Genomic DNA, 17579 nt, shown 5'->3' with positions numbered 1-17579 from the left:
ATAAATCATGTATATGTGGGCAGTTTGCTTAGCTGGCAAGAAACAAAATATGGAAAATCTGCTTGTTAAACAATAACTACAGAGTGTGCTTTTATGATGTTTTTCACCACAGTAATTCATATTAGAGATAGAAGCAGTTGCATGTTAAATAAAATCATTGAGCATTGTTCCCCCTGCATTGCAAAGAGCTGACTTATGTTGTTTTTAGATGCCTCCCATTAGAAAGTAAATATTCCTTCAATGCTATGCATTTCACAAAATTTAATAAAGGCGAACTGTAAATAAAGTCACAGGGAGATTTCAGACAGTTTTATTAGGAGATTGTTGAAAAGAAAAAGAAAATTAAATACAATAACAGTAAACGTGGTTCTCACATTGAAACCAGGCTCAAATAACTAGGCTACCATAGAAAAATTTCCAATTCTTGCATTATGATGTAAAAACAGATTTTTGTACAGATTTTGTACAACAAAATTCGTAATAACCTTTTATCATTTTTAGAAAACTTTAAATATATAGATAAAAATAGACAATTTTCATAGGTCCTACATGAAGATGAGTATGTTCTGTTCCAAGGGCTTGCATAGAGCGCAGATGTGGTTATAATATAGAACAACTAGACATTAATATTTTTAGGATTACAAAAGCACAAAAATCATAAAATGGGCACATTTTACTTGTTTATGCCAAAACTCAGATTTCCAAACCAACCTGTATAACTAAAAAAGGGCAAAAATTAAGTTACAGACTTACAATAACATTTCATGAATTGTAATATTTACAACATGTTAGTAAGAGTCTCTCTTAACATATAGCTGATAGCTTTTTTCTTTAATCCTTGCTAAAATTTCCTTTTATTTCAAACCAAACACTAAAGCATTCTCAAAGGTCTTCAAAGTATGTATTTTAAAACTATTTAATCCACGTAACAGGTGACTCTATGCCAGGAGCAGAGCAATGGCTGATTCTACTACATATGTAAGTTGTAGACTTTTTAGAAAATCTTTCAAAAAATGTATGATGCAAAAGCTTGACACAAGTCCATTCAATTTTAAGTGTTGTAATCCTTTAAAGACTGCATATAAGGAAACAAAATACATAGAACTAGGAAGAGCATCTCTTGTGTTCAAACAACAAAAGATGGCTATGGAAGAAGTATGCTTAGAAAACCAAGTTTCTACAAAGCATTTAGTAACAATACTTTAAATAAAAACAATGCTCCTTTTGTAAGCAAGCTAAAATAGGAACTGTACATATAACCTTTTTATGGTATTAAAAAAATGAACTTAGCGGGTTAATAGTTAGCTACACAAAAGAATTACGTTCCAGTATTGCAAGGAAGACCTAAAGGTATAGAAGCATAATGCCAGAGTATCTATAATGTTAATTTTTTCTTAATCAAGTAATTAATACCCAATTAGAACTATATTTAAACATTTTAAGCTAGTTTTCTTAGACATTGAAGATTTTGCTGTTTTATGGTAATAAATAATGTTATGATCATACAATTTTAAGATGACAGAAAAATCATAAAATGTACAGTGACTGTACTGATTCATATCAGTCTTTAAAGGGTTAATTCCAGATATGCAAAAAATAAAGAGAAGGTAACTTTAGCATGTGATAAGCACTGTTTGCTGCTTTACTTCCAGTTATCTGCACAAAAGTGAAAACACATACTGTAACTTTCAAAAAGACAGTGAAAATAACACATAGCCACCCTTCCCTCTGACCAGGGTGGGAAGCACAGCACATTTTAACTTTATCACTCAGCGCTACATGGTATTGGACTGGTACATCAAGGTTTGTTAGGTTTTGTTTTCAGCAACATTAACATAATATGACATTAACATATAAAAATATTTCTGGTGTTTTGATTTGCGTTCAGCCACAATCCACCCAATAGTGCAGCTTGGGGCACTAACTAGGGTTCAATATACAAATAAAAGTGGCTGACACAGAGTTTTGATGTCACCAGATGCTTAAGATTTCATTCATTAATACTGTGACTCCAGACAAATATTTACATGCCTGCATGCGTTAAAACCAGAAAGACGTCTTTCTGACCAACAGGGTGACAAAACATATTTTCTAAAATTTTCATTTTCCTAAACTCTAGTATACTACTGCATACATAATACCTTCCTTGTGTGTTTTATGTTTATATACTGTACATATGACCAATGGTTTGAATAAGAAGCAACATTAATATCTTTACTTCTATATACCACTACCAGTTTGGAATGAAAACATGTTACATTTATATATGCTTTTTACTTTAAGAAAAAAAGACCTTCAGCAAAACCTTTTGGCTTATATTCAATGCTTCTTTTCAGATATGCAAAACATTATTTCATTGGGTTGTTGTCAATATCCATTTGTTGGTCTTTTGGAAAGTGTGTAAAAAAAAAAAATCTTCAGGAGAAAACCTACAATTAGAGAGTTTGAAATTGAATGTAACAGAATATCACTCTTTATTCTGTTTTCAAGAATCCTCTATGCCCCCTACCAGTTCATTCCAAGTGTTCTTGCTGGTTTCTGGGGGAAATAATTCTGTAAGTCTGGGTAACCACTGCTACAAGAGTCTCTTGATGTGCTCAGATACAGAATTTTCAGAAGAGGAAATGGTTCATTCCATTAGAAAAAAACAAAGATAGGTCTTATTCGGACCTGCCTTTAACTCTGTATACAATTGTCCAGCAGCAAGTTGCAGTTATTAACTGTAAGAAGTTTGATACTTGTACATTTACAAACATTCTCAGGTCTCTGGTATGAACCACAGGTGAAAATCAATGGAGGAAACTTTTTTTTTTGTAGAATACTTAAACTTTTAAAGAACATTAATACACAAAATTCAGAAAGTTCCCTTAAAAGGACTTTATTTTGTCTGAACTTTCCCATGATGAATGTCTGATGGTAAAGTTCTTTTCTCTAACATGGATTTCTTCAACAGGAAAGATTCAGTACATGACAGTAGTTTTCAAATACAGTCTTCCATCTAGAAAGGAACAGTAAAAAAATAATTAATTATATGGCATTTGGGGTACAAATGTGCATGTAAAATGATGTAACTTGATATAAAATCTGTAGATTTTATTAGTACAGATTTTATTAGATCTTTACTTGGTTAGGAAGTAACATTTTCCACACCTTCTCAAAGTTAATTTCATAATTACATTGAATTTATGTGACTGAAAAGAATACAGCATTTCTACTTCTCATAAATATATATTTGCTATTTTGATATCAGTTTCAGAGCACTCAGAAAATAGCTAAGAGTATGTGTGTGTATTTTACTGATATGCAAAGTTAGTTGATTTCTGTTGAATAACAATTACTTCCTTCAAGCTTGCAGAACCAAATTTTCTCTGAGTGCACTCAGGTGTATCTCCATCAGGAAAGACTGAACTCCCATCTTACTCTTTAGCAGTGTTGTTAATTATACCATGTAATGTAACTATTGTGCACATTCGTTGCTATTTATATGAAAGCCATCTAGGTTATTTCATCACTATCAATGAACTATAGCCTTTACCCCTTGAAGTGAAATTCATCCAACAATTAAATATTAAAATGCAAACACTGTATATCACTCAATTTTTACTAATGAGCAAACACACAGTTGTTTGAAAAGTTAAGGAAATCAAATCTTGGAGACATCGAATAAATAAATCCATTTTAATAAAGTACAAATAAGAAATAGGAAATTAAAAATCCAAACCAAAAATAAAACAAAACCAAACATAAGCCTGTTTTTCAAACATGTAATACCCTTTAAAGTGTCTGCTTCCTGGTATGGCCTAAACTTTGTATATATTTGTGTAAGGTATGTCTGAAATTCAAATTTTAACACCTACAGTAGAAATTAGAACAATCAGAAAAGGAAAGTATTCCAAGCTTTTAAAAGTGTAGATTGCCATGTAAGTGTTTGCAAAATGTCTGGTAACTTGAAAAATTAAAATATAAGAAAACATAAATTACCTATAGTACATTCAGGAAATAAAAAGATAATCTAAATATTTGCGGACCTCACCTTCAACTTTTTTACAAGTATTTGTATACAATTTATAGTGCATATAGTAATTTGTATAAAACTTAGTATCAGCAATTAAATCATTTCATACTTCATAGAATATTGGTAAACCCAAATTATATATTCCTAACTCATTTTTTTCTATTTTCTATAATCCTTTTTTTTAAAAAAAATAATTTGTATGGCTAAATATCACATGCATATATTATATTTATGGGGTGCATTACATATTTAGATACAGGCATACAATGCATAATAATTACATCAGGGTAAATAGGTAGCTATCACCTCAAACACAGATTCTTTATGTTACAAACAATCCACTCTCAGTTATTTTAAAATGTACAATTAAATTACTAGTAAGTATAGTCTTTTTGTTGTGCTATCAAATGTTAGATTTTATTCATTCATCTTTTGTTTTTGTACCCATTAACCATCCCCACTCCCTCCCCACTCTCCCCACTACCCTTCCCTGTCTCTGGCATCCATCCTTCTACTTTCTATCTCTGCAAGTTCAATGGTTTTAATTTTTAGCTCCCACAAATAAAGTGAGAACATACAAAGATTGTCTTTCTGTGCTTGCCTTATTTCACTTAGCATAATAACCTCCAGTTCCATCCATGTTGTTGTAAATGACTGGATCTCATTCTTTTTATGACTGAATAGTACTCCATTGTGTATGTGTCCACCATTTTCTTTATCCATTCATCTGTTGATGGACACTTAGGTTGCTTACAAATCTTGGCTATTGTGAATAATGCTGCAATAAACATCTTAGCCTCATTTGTAGGGTTGAAATACTACCTCCAGGATGTCATGAAACTGTTTTGCTCATTGATACATCCCAAGCACATAGTATACAGTAATCCCCCCTTATCTGTGGGGGATATGTCCAGACTGCCAGTGGATGCCTGAAACTATGGATCGTACCAAAACTTATACATACATTCATACCTATGATAAAGTGTACTTTATAAATTAGGCACAGTAAGAGATCAACAATCATAGTAAATATAGATACATCGATAATAGAATAATTATAACATACTCTAATAAAAGTTATGTAAATTTAGTATTTCTCTTTCTTTCAAACTACTGTAACATTTTCAAACTACTGTTGACAATTGGTAACTGAGACTATGGGAAGATAAACTGTGGATAAGGAGGGACTACTGTAAGTTTAGTAAATATGTGTTAAGTGAATCAATTAATCAGATATAGGTCTTTAAAAAGATATAGTATTCATATGCTTTGCATAAAGTAGATATTGAATTATGTATACAAATTATATATATATTATTATATGTAGTAATACGTCATATATATATAATCATATATATATAAATGTAGTATATCATTAACATCCCAAATCCACAATTTTCCCTTCACAAAGGCAGGGGTGTCTATGAAATTAGCCTCAGACTGACTAAATGCTAATAAGTCATGCCAAATATTAGATGTCTGTCTAAAAATTAATCTAGTTCAACTTTAAGAATAGTAATACTTGAAAGTCTCTAAATAGCCTTAGCTTTTCAGGGCTGGGCATGGTGGCTCACATCTGTAATGCCAGCACTTTGGGAGGCTGAGGTGGGAAGACAGCCTGAGCCCAGGAGTTCAAGACCAGCCTGGACAACATGGTGAGACCCCATTTTTAATTAAAAAATAATAGTCATTCAATAAACAAATAAAAAAGAAATATTCTTAGCTTTTCAGTTCAGAAACCATATACTGGGATTTTTCTTAATAGTTGAAACATATAATAATCACAGTAAAGATCTGCTCCCTCAAAATACAGCTTTGGACATATAGTATGATCTAAGATTAACCAATGAAAACATATTATTAATTTGAGCGAACTCTAATTGTGAGCAACTACTTAAAGACATGCACAAAGTGTGTCAAATGTTCTCTGTAGATATGTAATCTATAGGATTTCACCTCTTTAGCCCCTGTCATTTCTCACTGATACTAAGTATTACTATAGTTCAGCAGTAGACAGTGTGGTATTAAATAAAGATTGGAACCTCCTAAATCAGGCATTAATCAAATACTAGTGCCAAGGACATATAATTTAGGTAGAAATTATTTCTAATTAAGGATATTGCAGTACCCTATTGACATATTGTGAAATATTTATTGGTTTTTCATGGAATATGGCCTGATTTCTTCTCTTTGCTTACCTTAATTGCACTCACCTGTGGGACCAAACTATGTTTTACTCAGTTACATTATATGAGTAATACACACTTATTTGTGGTTTTAGCATAGCAGGAGTTTCAATTACTTACTTTAAAAACAAACCAAATAAACAGTATTATAAAAATAAACAAAATAAAAATTTCTATCTTTCATATGTTTACTACCATCTGGCTAAAAATTGGACCTTTTTAAGATAATTTTGATTCTAATGATTTCTATTACATAAAGCAACATTGATTTGTTTAAAAATCTAGTAATACAAAATACAGAAGTATCCAAAAAAACAGTGTTGATACTTTTGCCAAGTTTTCTAATTCTTAATCCCTTAATTTATTTATCCCTACTTAGCTCTCTTTTCAATTGTCTCATTATTTCTAGCTTGTATTCAATTATATTGAGATTGTCATTCCCATTCTCATTTTTTAAAAAAATATACAATGTTTCCTAGGATTAAAGAGGGGGGAAGTGAGACCTTCTCAACTTCCCCAGAATTCAAATTTTGTTAACCTAAGTCCTTACAAACTTTATAAAAAGTAATAATTTGCTCAAAAGTAGCATTTCAGTGCTCACTGTGGATCTCTTAAGTCTCTGTACAATGAAGAAAAGCAACTAAAGTATTAAATATAGCTTTCTAATCTCTGTGATGTCTATAGTATATTAAGTAGAAAGAATCTAGAAGCAAAAAAATGGATTTATACATATAATCCATTAAGTATGAATAATTGTTTAAAAGACCCATATTTGCATTAACTAGCCAAATTTTTCTCCATGGTCTACAAAGGGGTACCTAAGTTGGTGCTGCTTTTCCTTTTCAATCTTATCTTTTACTTCTCTCCCCTACGTTTAGTGGCCTCTCCATTCTATAACACACCAAACTCTATACTGTGTTGGAATGTTCAAGCCTGTTCTTCCTTCAAGAAGCCTAGAATACAAGTACGCCCTCTATCCCCACTTCCCCTTCTTCTGCCTCTTATTGAACTTCTCTAAAAAGAGCCCCACTAATTGCTACTCAATATTAGCACCCTAAGCATTACTCAATAGCACTTATCTCACGGTGAAGTCATATAAAGTGAGCCTCCCCCACAATAAGCCCCATGGAAGAGGCAGCTGTCTTTCTTTCTGCCAATATTAGAATGAGAAGGCTTCAGCATGATGCTTGCATTAAAAGCTTTAGTGTGGCCTCAAATATTAAACTTTTGAAGACAGAAATTTATTAATATGCCTATGTAATAAAAATTATTAGCATGTTAGAAAATTTAAAGTTTATCTAACACTAAATTTTTTAAATAAAACTCCTTTGAATTTGTAAAATATACCTGTAATAAGTATTTCATAAGCATCTTCACCATGGATCCTATATAAAACACATTTATAAAAATTCATACATTATGTGCTCAGTATCTGATCTGCTATAATTCTACTTTTAATAAATATGTCAGCTATTAAATTTTTGACTAATGTTCCTAACAGATGGACAAATACATCAATCATTAAAGATGTTGGCTATAAAGTAGATCCCACCTGTCACAGTCAGGTATTTCTCTATGATTAAATAATTATGAGACATCAGAGATCCTCTACTTCAGAATCCACTGGAGGCAAAAATCCACAGACAGACCCTGAAAGAGTGACTATCTCTTTCTTTTCATTTACAGACCCTTACTTTAAAAACAGTTCCAATCATATTTTGTCATCTTTATTAAAACATACTTGTAGACCATTAAAAGTCTGTAGGAATAAAATTTTAAATGAATGTTACAACGTTCCAGAGAGGTTATATTGGCCCCGTAACCCATAGTAAATAGTCACATATGGACATACCCAGAGAACTAACAACCGGCTTCTGAATTATGGGGCTGTGGTTCTAAATCAACCTTCTGTTAACAACCACCTGAGTGAAAGGCAGTGGCAAAAGTGCTAGGAAGGATATATGGTCCTATAATTCAAACTGTGCCATGTCTGTATGTTATATAATAATGGTCCCAATATTCTCTCCTTTCCTGACTCTACAAGCAGCAAGAGAAGTCATGGGCCATGGAGAAGACTTTGCAAAAACAAGCTGCAGAAGAGAGATTATTGGAATCCCTGGAGTGTTTCCATGGCTGAGGCCTCATTATTCAGAGGTGTGCTGTTTATATCTGGAAACTCAGAGGGTTTATTCATATGTTTGGTTTTAAGGATTACTCATTGTACATCATACTTACACTCTAACTAGATAATCTGACTCCTGCCCACCATTTCCTAGATTAGTTCTGTCTTTAGTTCTTTCTGCATGTGTTCGACACAGAAAAAAAATATATTTCCTGTTTGTTCCTCATGCTGAGCCAAGTTTACCAGTCAATTATTCCTCGATACCTCAAATGGGTGAAAGCTTTACATTAAGATCAAATAAACTGGCAATAATAATCAGTAACAGTAAAGCTAATATTTTCTGAGTACCTGTGATGTTCAAGGTGCTACATCGATTTTAAGTCTAAACTTCCCACCAACTCAAGAAATGAATGCCTTTTACAAATAAGGCTTTTAAGGCATAAAGAGGTTAAGTGTCTTGCATATTTTCACGGAGCTGGCAAATGTTTTTGACATTTCTGTGCATTCAAATTTCATGTCCATTCCACTCTATCACTTTTTCTCTAATAAGCAACTGGATTGTCCCTAGAAAAAATACGATGTCTCTGACACACAGAATTATGGGACTGACTCCTAAACATCTCAGTACCATTTGTCTCGCTGCCTTGTGGATCTGTTCTTTGCCTTCCTCCCAGGAGCAGCGCTTCTCTTTAGTCTGTAAAGCCTCAACTGGACAATCTGAAATCAGAACTAGAATTCTTACAGCCTAGTTTCAAAGAAAATACCTTCCTTTAACACAATGATTATTTGCTTTTGTATGGGAGGTTGATACAACAGAAAAATCATCAAGCTAAACTTTCTGCATGGGAGTACTTAATTAAAAAGTCTGTTCTAATTAAAAGCATTTAGGAGTAGGAGTTGAGTGAAACTATTTAAATTACAAATTCCTAATAGTTTCAAAGTTCATTGTGATTTGATGCTTACAGCTATAATTTGGTGTATAAAAAAGTATCTCTTGTCTAAGAAAGCATTTGCTATATAAGAAGGATAACTGAATAGTTTATTATGGCTGTGAATTTTTGTATGCTGTTTGTTACTGTGCAGATGTAGATGTACAGATAATTTAAAAAACTTGTAAGTTATTTGTAAAACTGGATCTCAGATCTTAATACTACAGTGGAAATAATCAAATCAGACCCAATAAGAATATAGATTTTACATATTTTATTTACTGTGTCTAAGGAGAGAGATCGAATTCTATCTCACAATTTCTAGTTTTGTATTCATGTATTAAATTTAATGTTTGGTTTAATGTCTTTGACTGTATTGTTATATAAAATTATTGCTAATGTCTAATACATATAGACAGATGCAGCATTTAGCCTTTATTCCATATATTAAAACTAGAGTATTGAATAGATTGATCATTTATTTTAAAAACTAATGAAGTTTAACACCACTCACATTATGTGACAAGCTTTTATATCAGAAGATGACACATAAATTAATACAATTTCAAACTGACACCAAAAAATCCAATTTGTTCACTGTTAAAATCATGTAAAATTATTAACAATGGATATGCCTGTGAAAGTTATCACACAATATGCAAATAGATTTCTATTTCAGTTTTGAAAAGAACTCCCTCACAAACATCCTCAAGGATATCTTACACGTCTTTTGCACAAAGGACTTAATAAATTGCATTTTCTGTTAGGAAGTAGCTTTATTAAACATGTCATCTATTTGTTCAAAACTTATATCCAGGCACCTGTAATCTAGTGATATTTGCTGCTTTCACAAAACAGTTGTACATACACATGCCTCACTCTTCCAGAGCTGAGGAAAATATTAACACAGCAGAGGGCAAACATATCACATCACATGTCCAGAAAGTTTAATATTTACTTAAAGAATCTGAGGTTAATATAAAATATAGTAGCCGTGAGTCTCTCTCAACATAATGTCTTAATCATGTGAAGTAAAGGAAACCAAAACAAGCGATGAAAACAAATGTTAATGATTCATGTGATATTTGATAAGACAAGGAAAGGAAGTCAAAATAAAAGCAAACAAACAGGAACAGATGGGAAGGATCTTTGTCAAGTCATAACCCCTCTGCTAAAACCCCCAAAGGAAGAAGCTAATTAAAGAAAATATTGTTTCTTGCTTTTTTTATAATTTTATATTTAGAGTAAGAACATTCTGCTACTGCTAAAGCAAAAAAGCAGAGACACAAAGTCTACAGTAGACATGAGAAATATTTTAAGAGACTGATGTTCTGCACAGGCCCATTTATAAGAGGACACTGAGTAATTATCAGTTCTTCTAATGAAATGCAGATAACAGTGCAAGTGATTTCCAGACGTTTGAAGACTAACATATTCAAGGCAGTGTTTAAATATAATTAAAAGGTAAAAAACTGAAGAAGTAGTAAAGATTCTGTTTTTTTATTTTTTACTTTATTTTTTAAATTCAAAGTTGTAACTGGGAACCTGAGGCCTACAGAGCTGGCTCCAGGTGAGAGAGGACTAGACATCAGATTAGACCTCATATCCTTTTTATATGCTTTTTCCATTAGCACTGGTTACTGTTCTAGACAATAAGCAGAGACTGTGTGCAGGAAAGCACAACAACTAGGGTACTTTGTCTGTTCACTCCAAGTATATCACAATAACAAATAGATAATGAAGTGGCCGGGCGTGGTGGCTCATGCCTGTAATCCCAGAACTTTGGGAGGCCGAGGTGGGTGGATTGCCTGAGGTCAAGAGTTTGAGACCAGCAAAACTCTGTCTCTACTAAAAATGCAAAAAACAGTGGGCATGGTGGTGTGCCTGTGATCCCAGCTACTCAGGAGGCTGAGGCAGGAGAGTTGCTTGAGGGCCAACCTCTGCTTGAGGCAGAGGTTGCAGAGGGCCAAGATCACAACACTGCACTCCAGTCTGGGCAACAAAGTGAGACTCTGTCTCAAAAAAAAAAAAAAAAGAAAGAAAGAAAAGAAATAGGTAACGAATTACATAATAAACCAACATGGCCTCATTTGGTTGAAATCAGAGTAGAAAATGTGTCTTATTAAAAAAAAAGGCTAGTATACTCATGTTCTCACTCATAAGTGGAAGTTGAACAATGAGAATACATGGACACAGAGGAGAGAATATCACACACCAGGACCTGTCAGGGGGTGGCAGAGAAGTGGGGAGAGAGCATTAGGACAAATACCTAATGCATGTGGGGCTTAAAACCTAGATGATGGGTTGATGATGGGTTTAAACCTAGATGATGGTAGCAAACCACCTTGGCATATGTATACCTATGTAACAATCCTGCATGTTCTGCACATGTATCCCAGAACTTGAAGTGAAATAATTTAGTGCATCTTTTCTTTTTTTTTTAAAAAAAGAAGGCTGGTATGAAGTAAAGTTCTTGATTGTAGCTAATAATGAAGACCAAAAAATTATAATCATGAATTGCTTTTATGTATTTTTTCAGTTTTCTTCAAATAAAAATGTATATGAGAGAACACAGGTTAGCTGAAAACATTTCTGAGAACAAGAGATCATCTAAAACTGTAAACACAGTTTGATAAGGTACAGGTTTATCTCATTTTATTTTGCTTCATTTTATTGTAGGAAACAGATACTGTGTTTTTTACAAGTTGAAGGTTTGTGGCAACTCTGCATTGCACAAGTGCCCACGTAATGTTGCTGTGTCACATTTTGGTAATTCTCATGGTATTTCCAACTTTTTCATTATTATTATACCTGTTACAGTGATCCGTGATCAATGACCTTTGATGTTACTATTTTAAATGTTTTGGGGGCTCCATGAACTGTGCCCATATATGGCAATGAACGTAATAAATGTTGTGTGTGTTCTGACTGTTCTACCAACAATTGATCACCCCATCTCTCCCCGACTCCATGGGGCTCCCTATTCCCTGAGTCACAACAATATTGAAATTAGATCAATTAATAATCTTACTATGGTCTCAAATGAAAGGAAGAGTTGCATGTCTCTCACTCTAAATCAAAAGCGAAAAATTATTTAGCTTAGTGAGGAAGGCATGTCAAAGTCCTAGAGAGACCAAAAGCTAGGCCTCTTGCGCAGTTAGCCAAATATGAATGCAGAGAAAAAGCTCTTGAAGGTGGTGGAAAGCTACTCCAGTGGACACGCAAATAACAGAAAAGCATAACAGCCTTACTGCTGATTGAAGAAAATCTTAGTGTTCTGGATAAAAGATCAAACCAACCAAATTCCCTTAAGCCAAAACCTGATCCAGAGGAAAGCCCTAACTTCATTCTGCTCTAAGAAGGCTAAGAGAAATGAGAAAGCTGCAGAAGAGGTTTGAAGATAGCAAGGTTAGTTTATAAGGTTTAACAAAGACACCATCTCTATATCATAAAAATGTAAGGTGAGGCAGAAAGTGCTCATACAGAAGCTGCAGCAGGTTATCTAGAAGATTTAGCTAACATCACTATTTTAAAAAGCTATACTAAACAACAGATTTTCAATGTACACAAAGCACTTCTTTTGGAAGAAGCTATGTCATCTAGGACTTTCATAGCTAGATAGAAGTCAATGCCTGGCTTCAAAGTTTCAAAGGACAGGCCAACTCCTTATTAGGGCCTAATGCAACAGGTGACTTTAAGTTGAAGTCACTCATTTACTATTCTGAAAAACCTAGGGCCATTAAGAATTATGTCAGCCTACTCAGCCTGTGTGCTATAAATGAAAAAACAAAATGAAGATGACAAGACATCTGTTTACAGCATGGATTACTGAATATTTCAAGTCCACTGTTCAGATATACTGTTAAGAAAAAAATATTCCTTTTACAATATTATTGCTCACTGACAATATAGGGTCACCGAAGAACTCTGTACAAGAAAAATAATGTTTTCACACCTGCGGACACAACATCGATTTTTCAGCCCATAGACCAAGAAGTCCCTGGACTTTCAAGTCGTATTATGTAAGAAATATATTTTGTAAGACTATAGCTGTCATAGATAGTGATTCCTCTGATGGGTCTGGGAAAAGTATGTTGAAAATCTTCTGGAAAGGAGGTTCTACATGCCATTAAGAACATGTTTAATTTATGGAAGGAAGTCAAAATATAAACATTCACAGGAGTATGGGGGAAGTTGATTCAAACCCTCATAGATGACTTTGAGGTGTTCAAGACTGCAGTAGAGAAAGTAATGCAGAGGTACGGGAAATAGCAAGAGAATTAGAATTTCAAGTGGAGCCTGAAAATGTGATTGAATCACTACAATCTCATGAAAAAACTTTAATGGGTGAGAAGTTCTTCCTACAGATGAGCAAAGAAAGTGGTTTCTTAAGATGGAATGTACTCCTGGTGAAGATGCTGTGAGCACTCTATAAATGACAACAAAGGATGTAGAAAGTTCCATAAACTTAGTTAATAAAGCAATAGCAGGTTTCATTCAAGAGAAATGACTCCCCTGAAAACATTTCTACTGTGGGTAAAATGCTATCAGAAAGTATTATGTACTGCAGAGAAATATACTGTGAAATGAACAGCCAATGAATGTGACAAACTTCACTGTTCTCTTAGTTTTTAAAAGTGCCACAGCTCACATATCTACCATGGAATACTATGCAGCCATAAAAAGGGATGAGTTCATGTCCTTTGTAGAGACATGGATGAAGCTGGAAACCATCATTCTCAGTAAACTAACACAAGAACAGAAAAATCAAACACTGCATTTTCTCACTCATAAATGGCAGATGAACACATAGACATAGGAAGGGGAACATCACAGACCAGGGCCTTCTGGAGGGGTGGAGGGCTAAGGAAGGGAGAGCATTAGGAGAAATACCTAATGTAGATGATGAGGTGATGGATGATGGATGCGGCAAGCCACCATGGCACGAGTATAACTATGTAACAAATTTGCACATTCTACACATGTACCCTGGAACTTAAAGTATGTTTTTAAAAAAGTACCACAGCTATTCCAACCTTCCGCAACCACCACTCTGAACAGTCAGCACCCATCAACATTGAGAAAAGACCCTCCATCAGCCAAAAGATTACAACTTGCTGACGGCTCAAATGATTGTTAGCATTTTTTTTAGCAATAGAGTATTTTAAATTAAGATATGTACATTGGTTTTTTAGACATAATGCTATTGCATTGTTAATAGACTGCAATATAGTATAAATCTAACGTCTATATGCAGTGGAAAACCAAAAATTCATGTGACTTGCTTTACTCAGATATTTGTGTTATTAAAGTGGTGTGTAACAAAATCTTCAATATCTTCAAGGTATGCTTATAACTACCTTTTAAGACAAAGATAGTAAAAATAAAACCCTCTTATTTCTATGAAAAGGAACTTTGTTTCAGGCTCCAGGTAAGCACAAATTATAAGGAGGGAACTGAACTTTGACAATTGAACATTTTGAAGCAGGTGTAACTCCACTATGAGAATTGTGGAGCTAGAAGGGATCCAACACTGGGCAAGCTGATCTGATCACATTCTTTCTAAATGGGAAACTAAACTGATCAGCAATTCTCTGAACTGAAGAATGAGAAAAGAAAGCTTTTGACGATCTGCAGATGACTATGGATAATCCTAGCCAGTTTAGAGTTATTTATTCAACTCCATCATTAGGAAAATACTTTTCTAAATGGTCAGATTAGCTTAAATTATCTCAGTTCCTCCTGGAAGTGACCTTCTTGTCGTCAATATCTCAAAGAAGAAGCCCTTTGCCTGTTCAACGATGATGTTGACATTCCAATGTGGGCAAAGAGGAATTTACTACCAAAGGGAAACTGATCTCACTTACTGGATATTAACAATATTCTAGTTTGTACTCAAGGAGCTTTTCTAATTGGGGTTGAAATCTACATCCCGTGGTTCTATAAACTCAAATCTGCTCAAGAACTGAATGTTTTTAAAACTATGTTACCATGATCACAATCAAGCAAAATCAACAAAAAATGATCATCATCATTAGCCATCTATTGTTTGTCTATGCAACAAGGAACAGGCAGTTCTATTATTCATGTTAAGAATGCCCTTCAACAAAGTCATTTAGTCATGAATGATTGGCCTAAACTCATATACACACAGTTTGGATCCCCTATATTGCATTGCTAGAACCTAACTATTGTTCTTGTCCTAGGTACTTGTCATAGGACCTGGACTACCATGCCTCCCAAGTTGTCTTCTTACACTGACAAGTATAATGCTTCACAATCCTACAGAAATTGCTGAAAGTCTGGCTATAAATCTCCTTAAAAGCAGATAAAATGTCATATTTGTGTATTTCTAGCATCTTGAGCATTGCCTGATATTTGGAAAGGCCTCAATAAAAATATATGGAAGGAACTATTAAAATTAGTGTCACAAAATGAGAAGATGATGGACGTTACATGGCTCTAGATGTTATGCCCTGGGAAGAACACAACCCAATTGGGATAGCATATTGACTTAGCATACATGACCTAAGCCTAATTCATGAGAAAACATCAGATGCAAAATGAGAAACAATCTATTAAGAAAAGGACTATATATTTCAAAAATGTCAATTTTATAAATTAGTTTTAAAAGGCTAAGAAAATGCTCAAGATTATAGAGATTAAAGAGAAATGACAACTAAATATAGCACGTGACCCTCATTTAGATTCAGTAATGAAAGGAAACAAATGCTATAAAGGACATTATTGGGTCAAATGACAAAATTGGAATTTTGATGTGAGATCAGATAAAAGTATTGTCAATGAAATATTTACTGAGCTGATAAATATACCATGTTTATGTACAAGAGAACATCTTTATTGTTAATAAATACACCCTGAAATAAATACGGGTTAGAGTTTAGGTAAAAGGCCATAATACATGCATCTTACTCTTATATGCTTCAAAAAATATAATGTAGACTGAGAAAATGCTAAAACACATGGAGGCAAAATGTTAATAATTGATGAATCTTGGTAAAAAATATATGACAGTTTTTACACTGTTTCTGGACTTCTCTCTAGAAGTTTTGTTGCTTTTTGTTTTTGTTTTTGTTTTTTGAGACAGGGTTTCACTCTATCATCCAGGCTGGAGTGCAGAGGCACTACCTCATCTCACTGCAATCTCTGCCTCCTGGGCTCAAGGTGATCTTCCTGCCTCGGCCGCCCGAGTAGCTGGGACTACATGCATGAGCCACTGTGCCCGGCTAATTTGTGTATTTTTAGTAAAGACAGGGTTTCACCATGTTGCCCAGGCTGGGCTCAAACTCCTGGGCTCATGTGACCTGCCCGCCTCCGCCTCCCAAACTGCTGAGATTATAGACATGAGTCACTGCACCTAATTTAAATTCTTTTTTCAAATACAAATTAAAAAAAAATAGCATGCCTCAATGAAATATAATTTTAGTGTGTCAGCAATATCAGATATTTATTAATAACTACTTAAAGATTTACCTTATCTACCATACACATATACTGTTTCACTGGTTTATATGGACAGTGTTCTCATAATAAATAGTTTTCCTGCTTAGCAATGAGGTTTCTGAGAAGTCCTATTCAAGCGTCAGGTAGCAAACAAATGGTTCGTGATTTTCTTGACAGAGTTCTCCAGAAATATCAGGTTTACATTCATGAAACTTACTGGACTGAGTGTGGACATTAGCTAGATTCTAATCTATTGGTCCACCATGTTTTAACAGCAAATTTATAATGGTAAAGTTTATGAAAGTCTTCTTAACTGTATTACCTGTTACTGAATTAGGACTCCATATGCTAATGTGCATTTGTTAGAATAAGAAATTACTGTTCTGTTTGACTCTATTTGAAGTAAATATTAAATTATCTTTTAAAGGTTTATCAAAAACAAAAACAAAAAGCAGAGCACAGACCCTCTTTAAAGTTTTGTTTTGTTTCTGTAAATAAAGGAAAAAATTTATATTGCCGGAGAAATGCTTTGGTAAAGTATTTTTGTGTGTGTCTTCTAATTAAACATTCATTAGTAAGAAGCAAGAAGCCATCAGAGTGGTTAATGTACCAGCAAGTGAGAATGGGGTACTTTGCACTTAGGTTACCTTGTCCTGATTGGAAGGTGAGATCTCCGGATTTCAGCAAAGTGAAAGACAATGACATCTCATTACTTTCTCTGTTCTTCTATCCCTTTCTGAGGTAAAGAAGACTGAGAAACAAGGTGGAAGGAAATAATCAGGTAAGTGCATATTTCATCCTAAGTGATGACTGGACAAATTATACACTATCCTTAATTAAAACAGATAATAGAAGAAAAATGA

General features: G+C 33.8%; 1 protein-coding gene across 4 annotated transcripts in view; it reads right to left on the bottom strand.

The window, feature by feature from the left end:
* Nucleotides 1-294: 294 nt before the first annotated feature.
* The window catches only part of DACH1 (dachshund family transcription factor 1), a 428780-nt gene continuing 411495 nt past the window's right edge, over nt 295-17579 (bottom strand). For 2 of the 4 annotated variants that reach the window (XM_035296525.3, XM_008984114.5), the window contains 2 exons: nt 17364-17467; nt 295-2998 (listed from right to left, as the gene is read on the bottom strand). In XM_035296525.3, the coding sequence (XP_035152416.1) occupies nt 17397-17467 (71 nt within the window). In that variant the 3' untranslated portion in view covers nt 295-2998; nt 17364-17396. The remainder of the gene's footprint in view (nt 2999-17363; nt 17468-17579) is intronic. The other 2 variants (XM_035296528.3, XM_002742585.6) reach the window with 1 other exon arrangement.

Source organism: Callithrix jacchus, chromosome 1 (assembly GCF_049354715.1).
Source record: "Callithrix jacchus isolate 240 chromosome 1, calJac240_pri, whole genome shotgun sequence".
Classification (NCBI taxonomy): Eukaryota; Metazoa; Chordata; class Mammalia; order Primates; family Cebidae; genus Callithrix; species Callithrix jacchus.
Note: the sequence above shows the minus strand (reverse complement) of the source record. Positions and strands in the feature narration are given on the sequence as shown.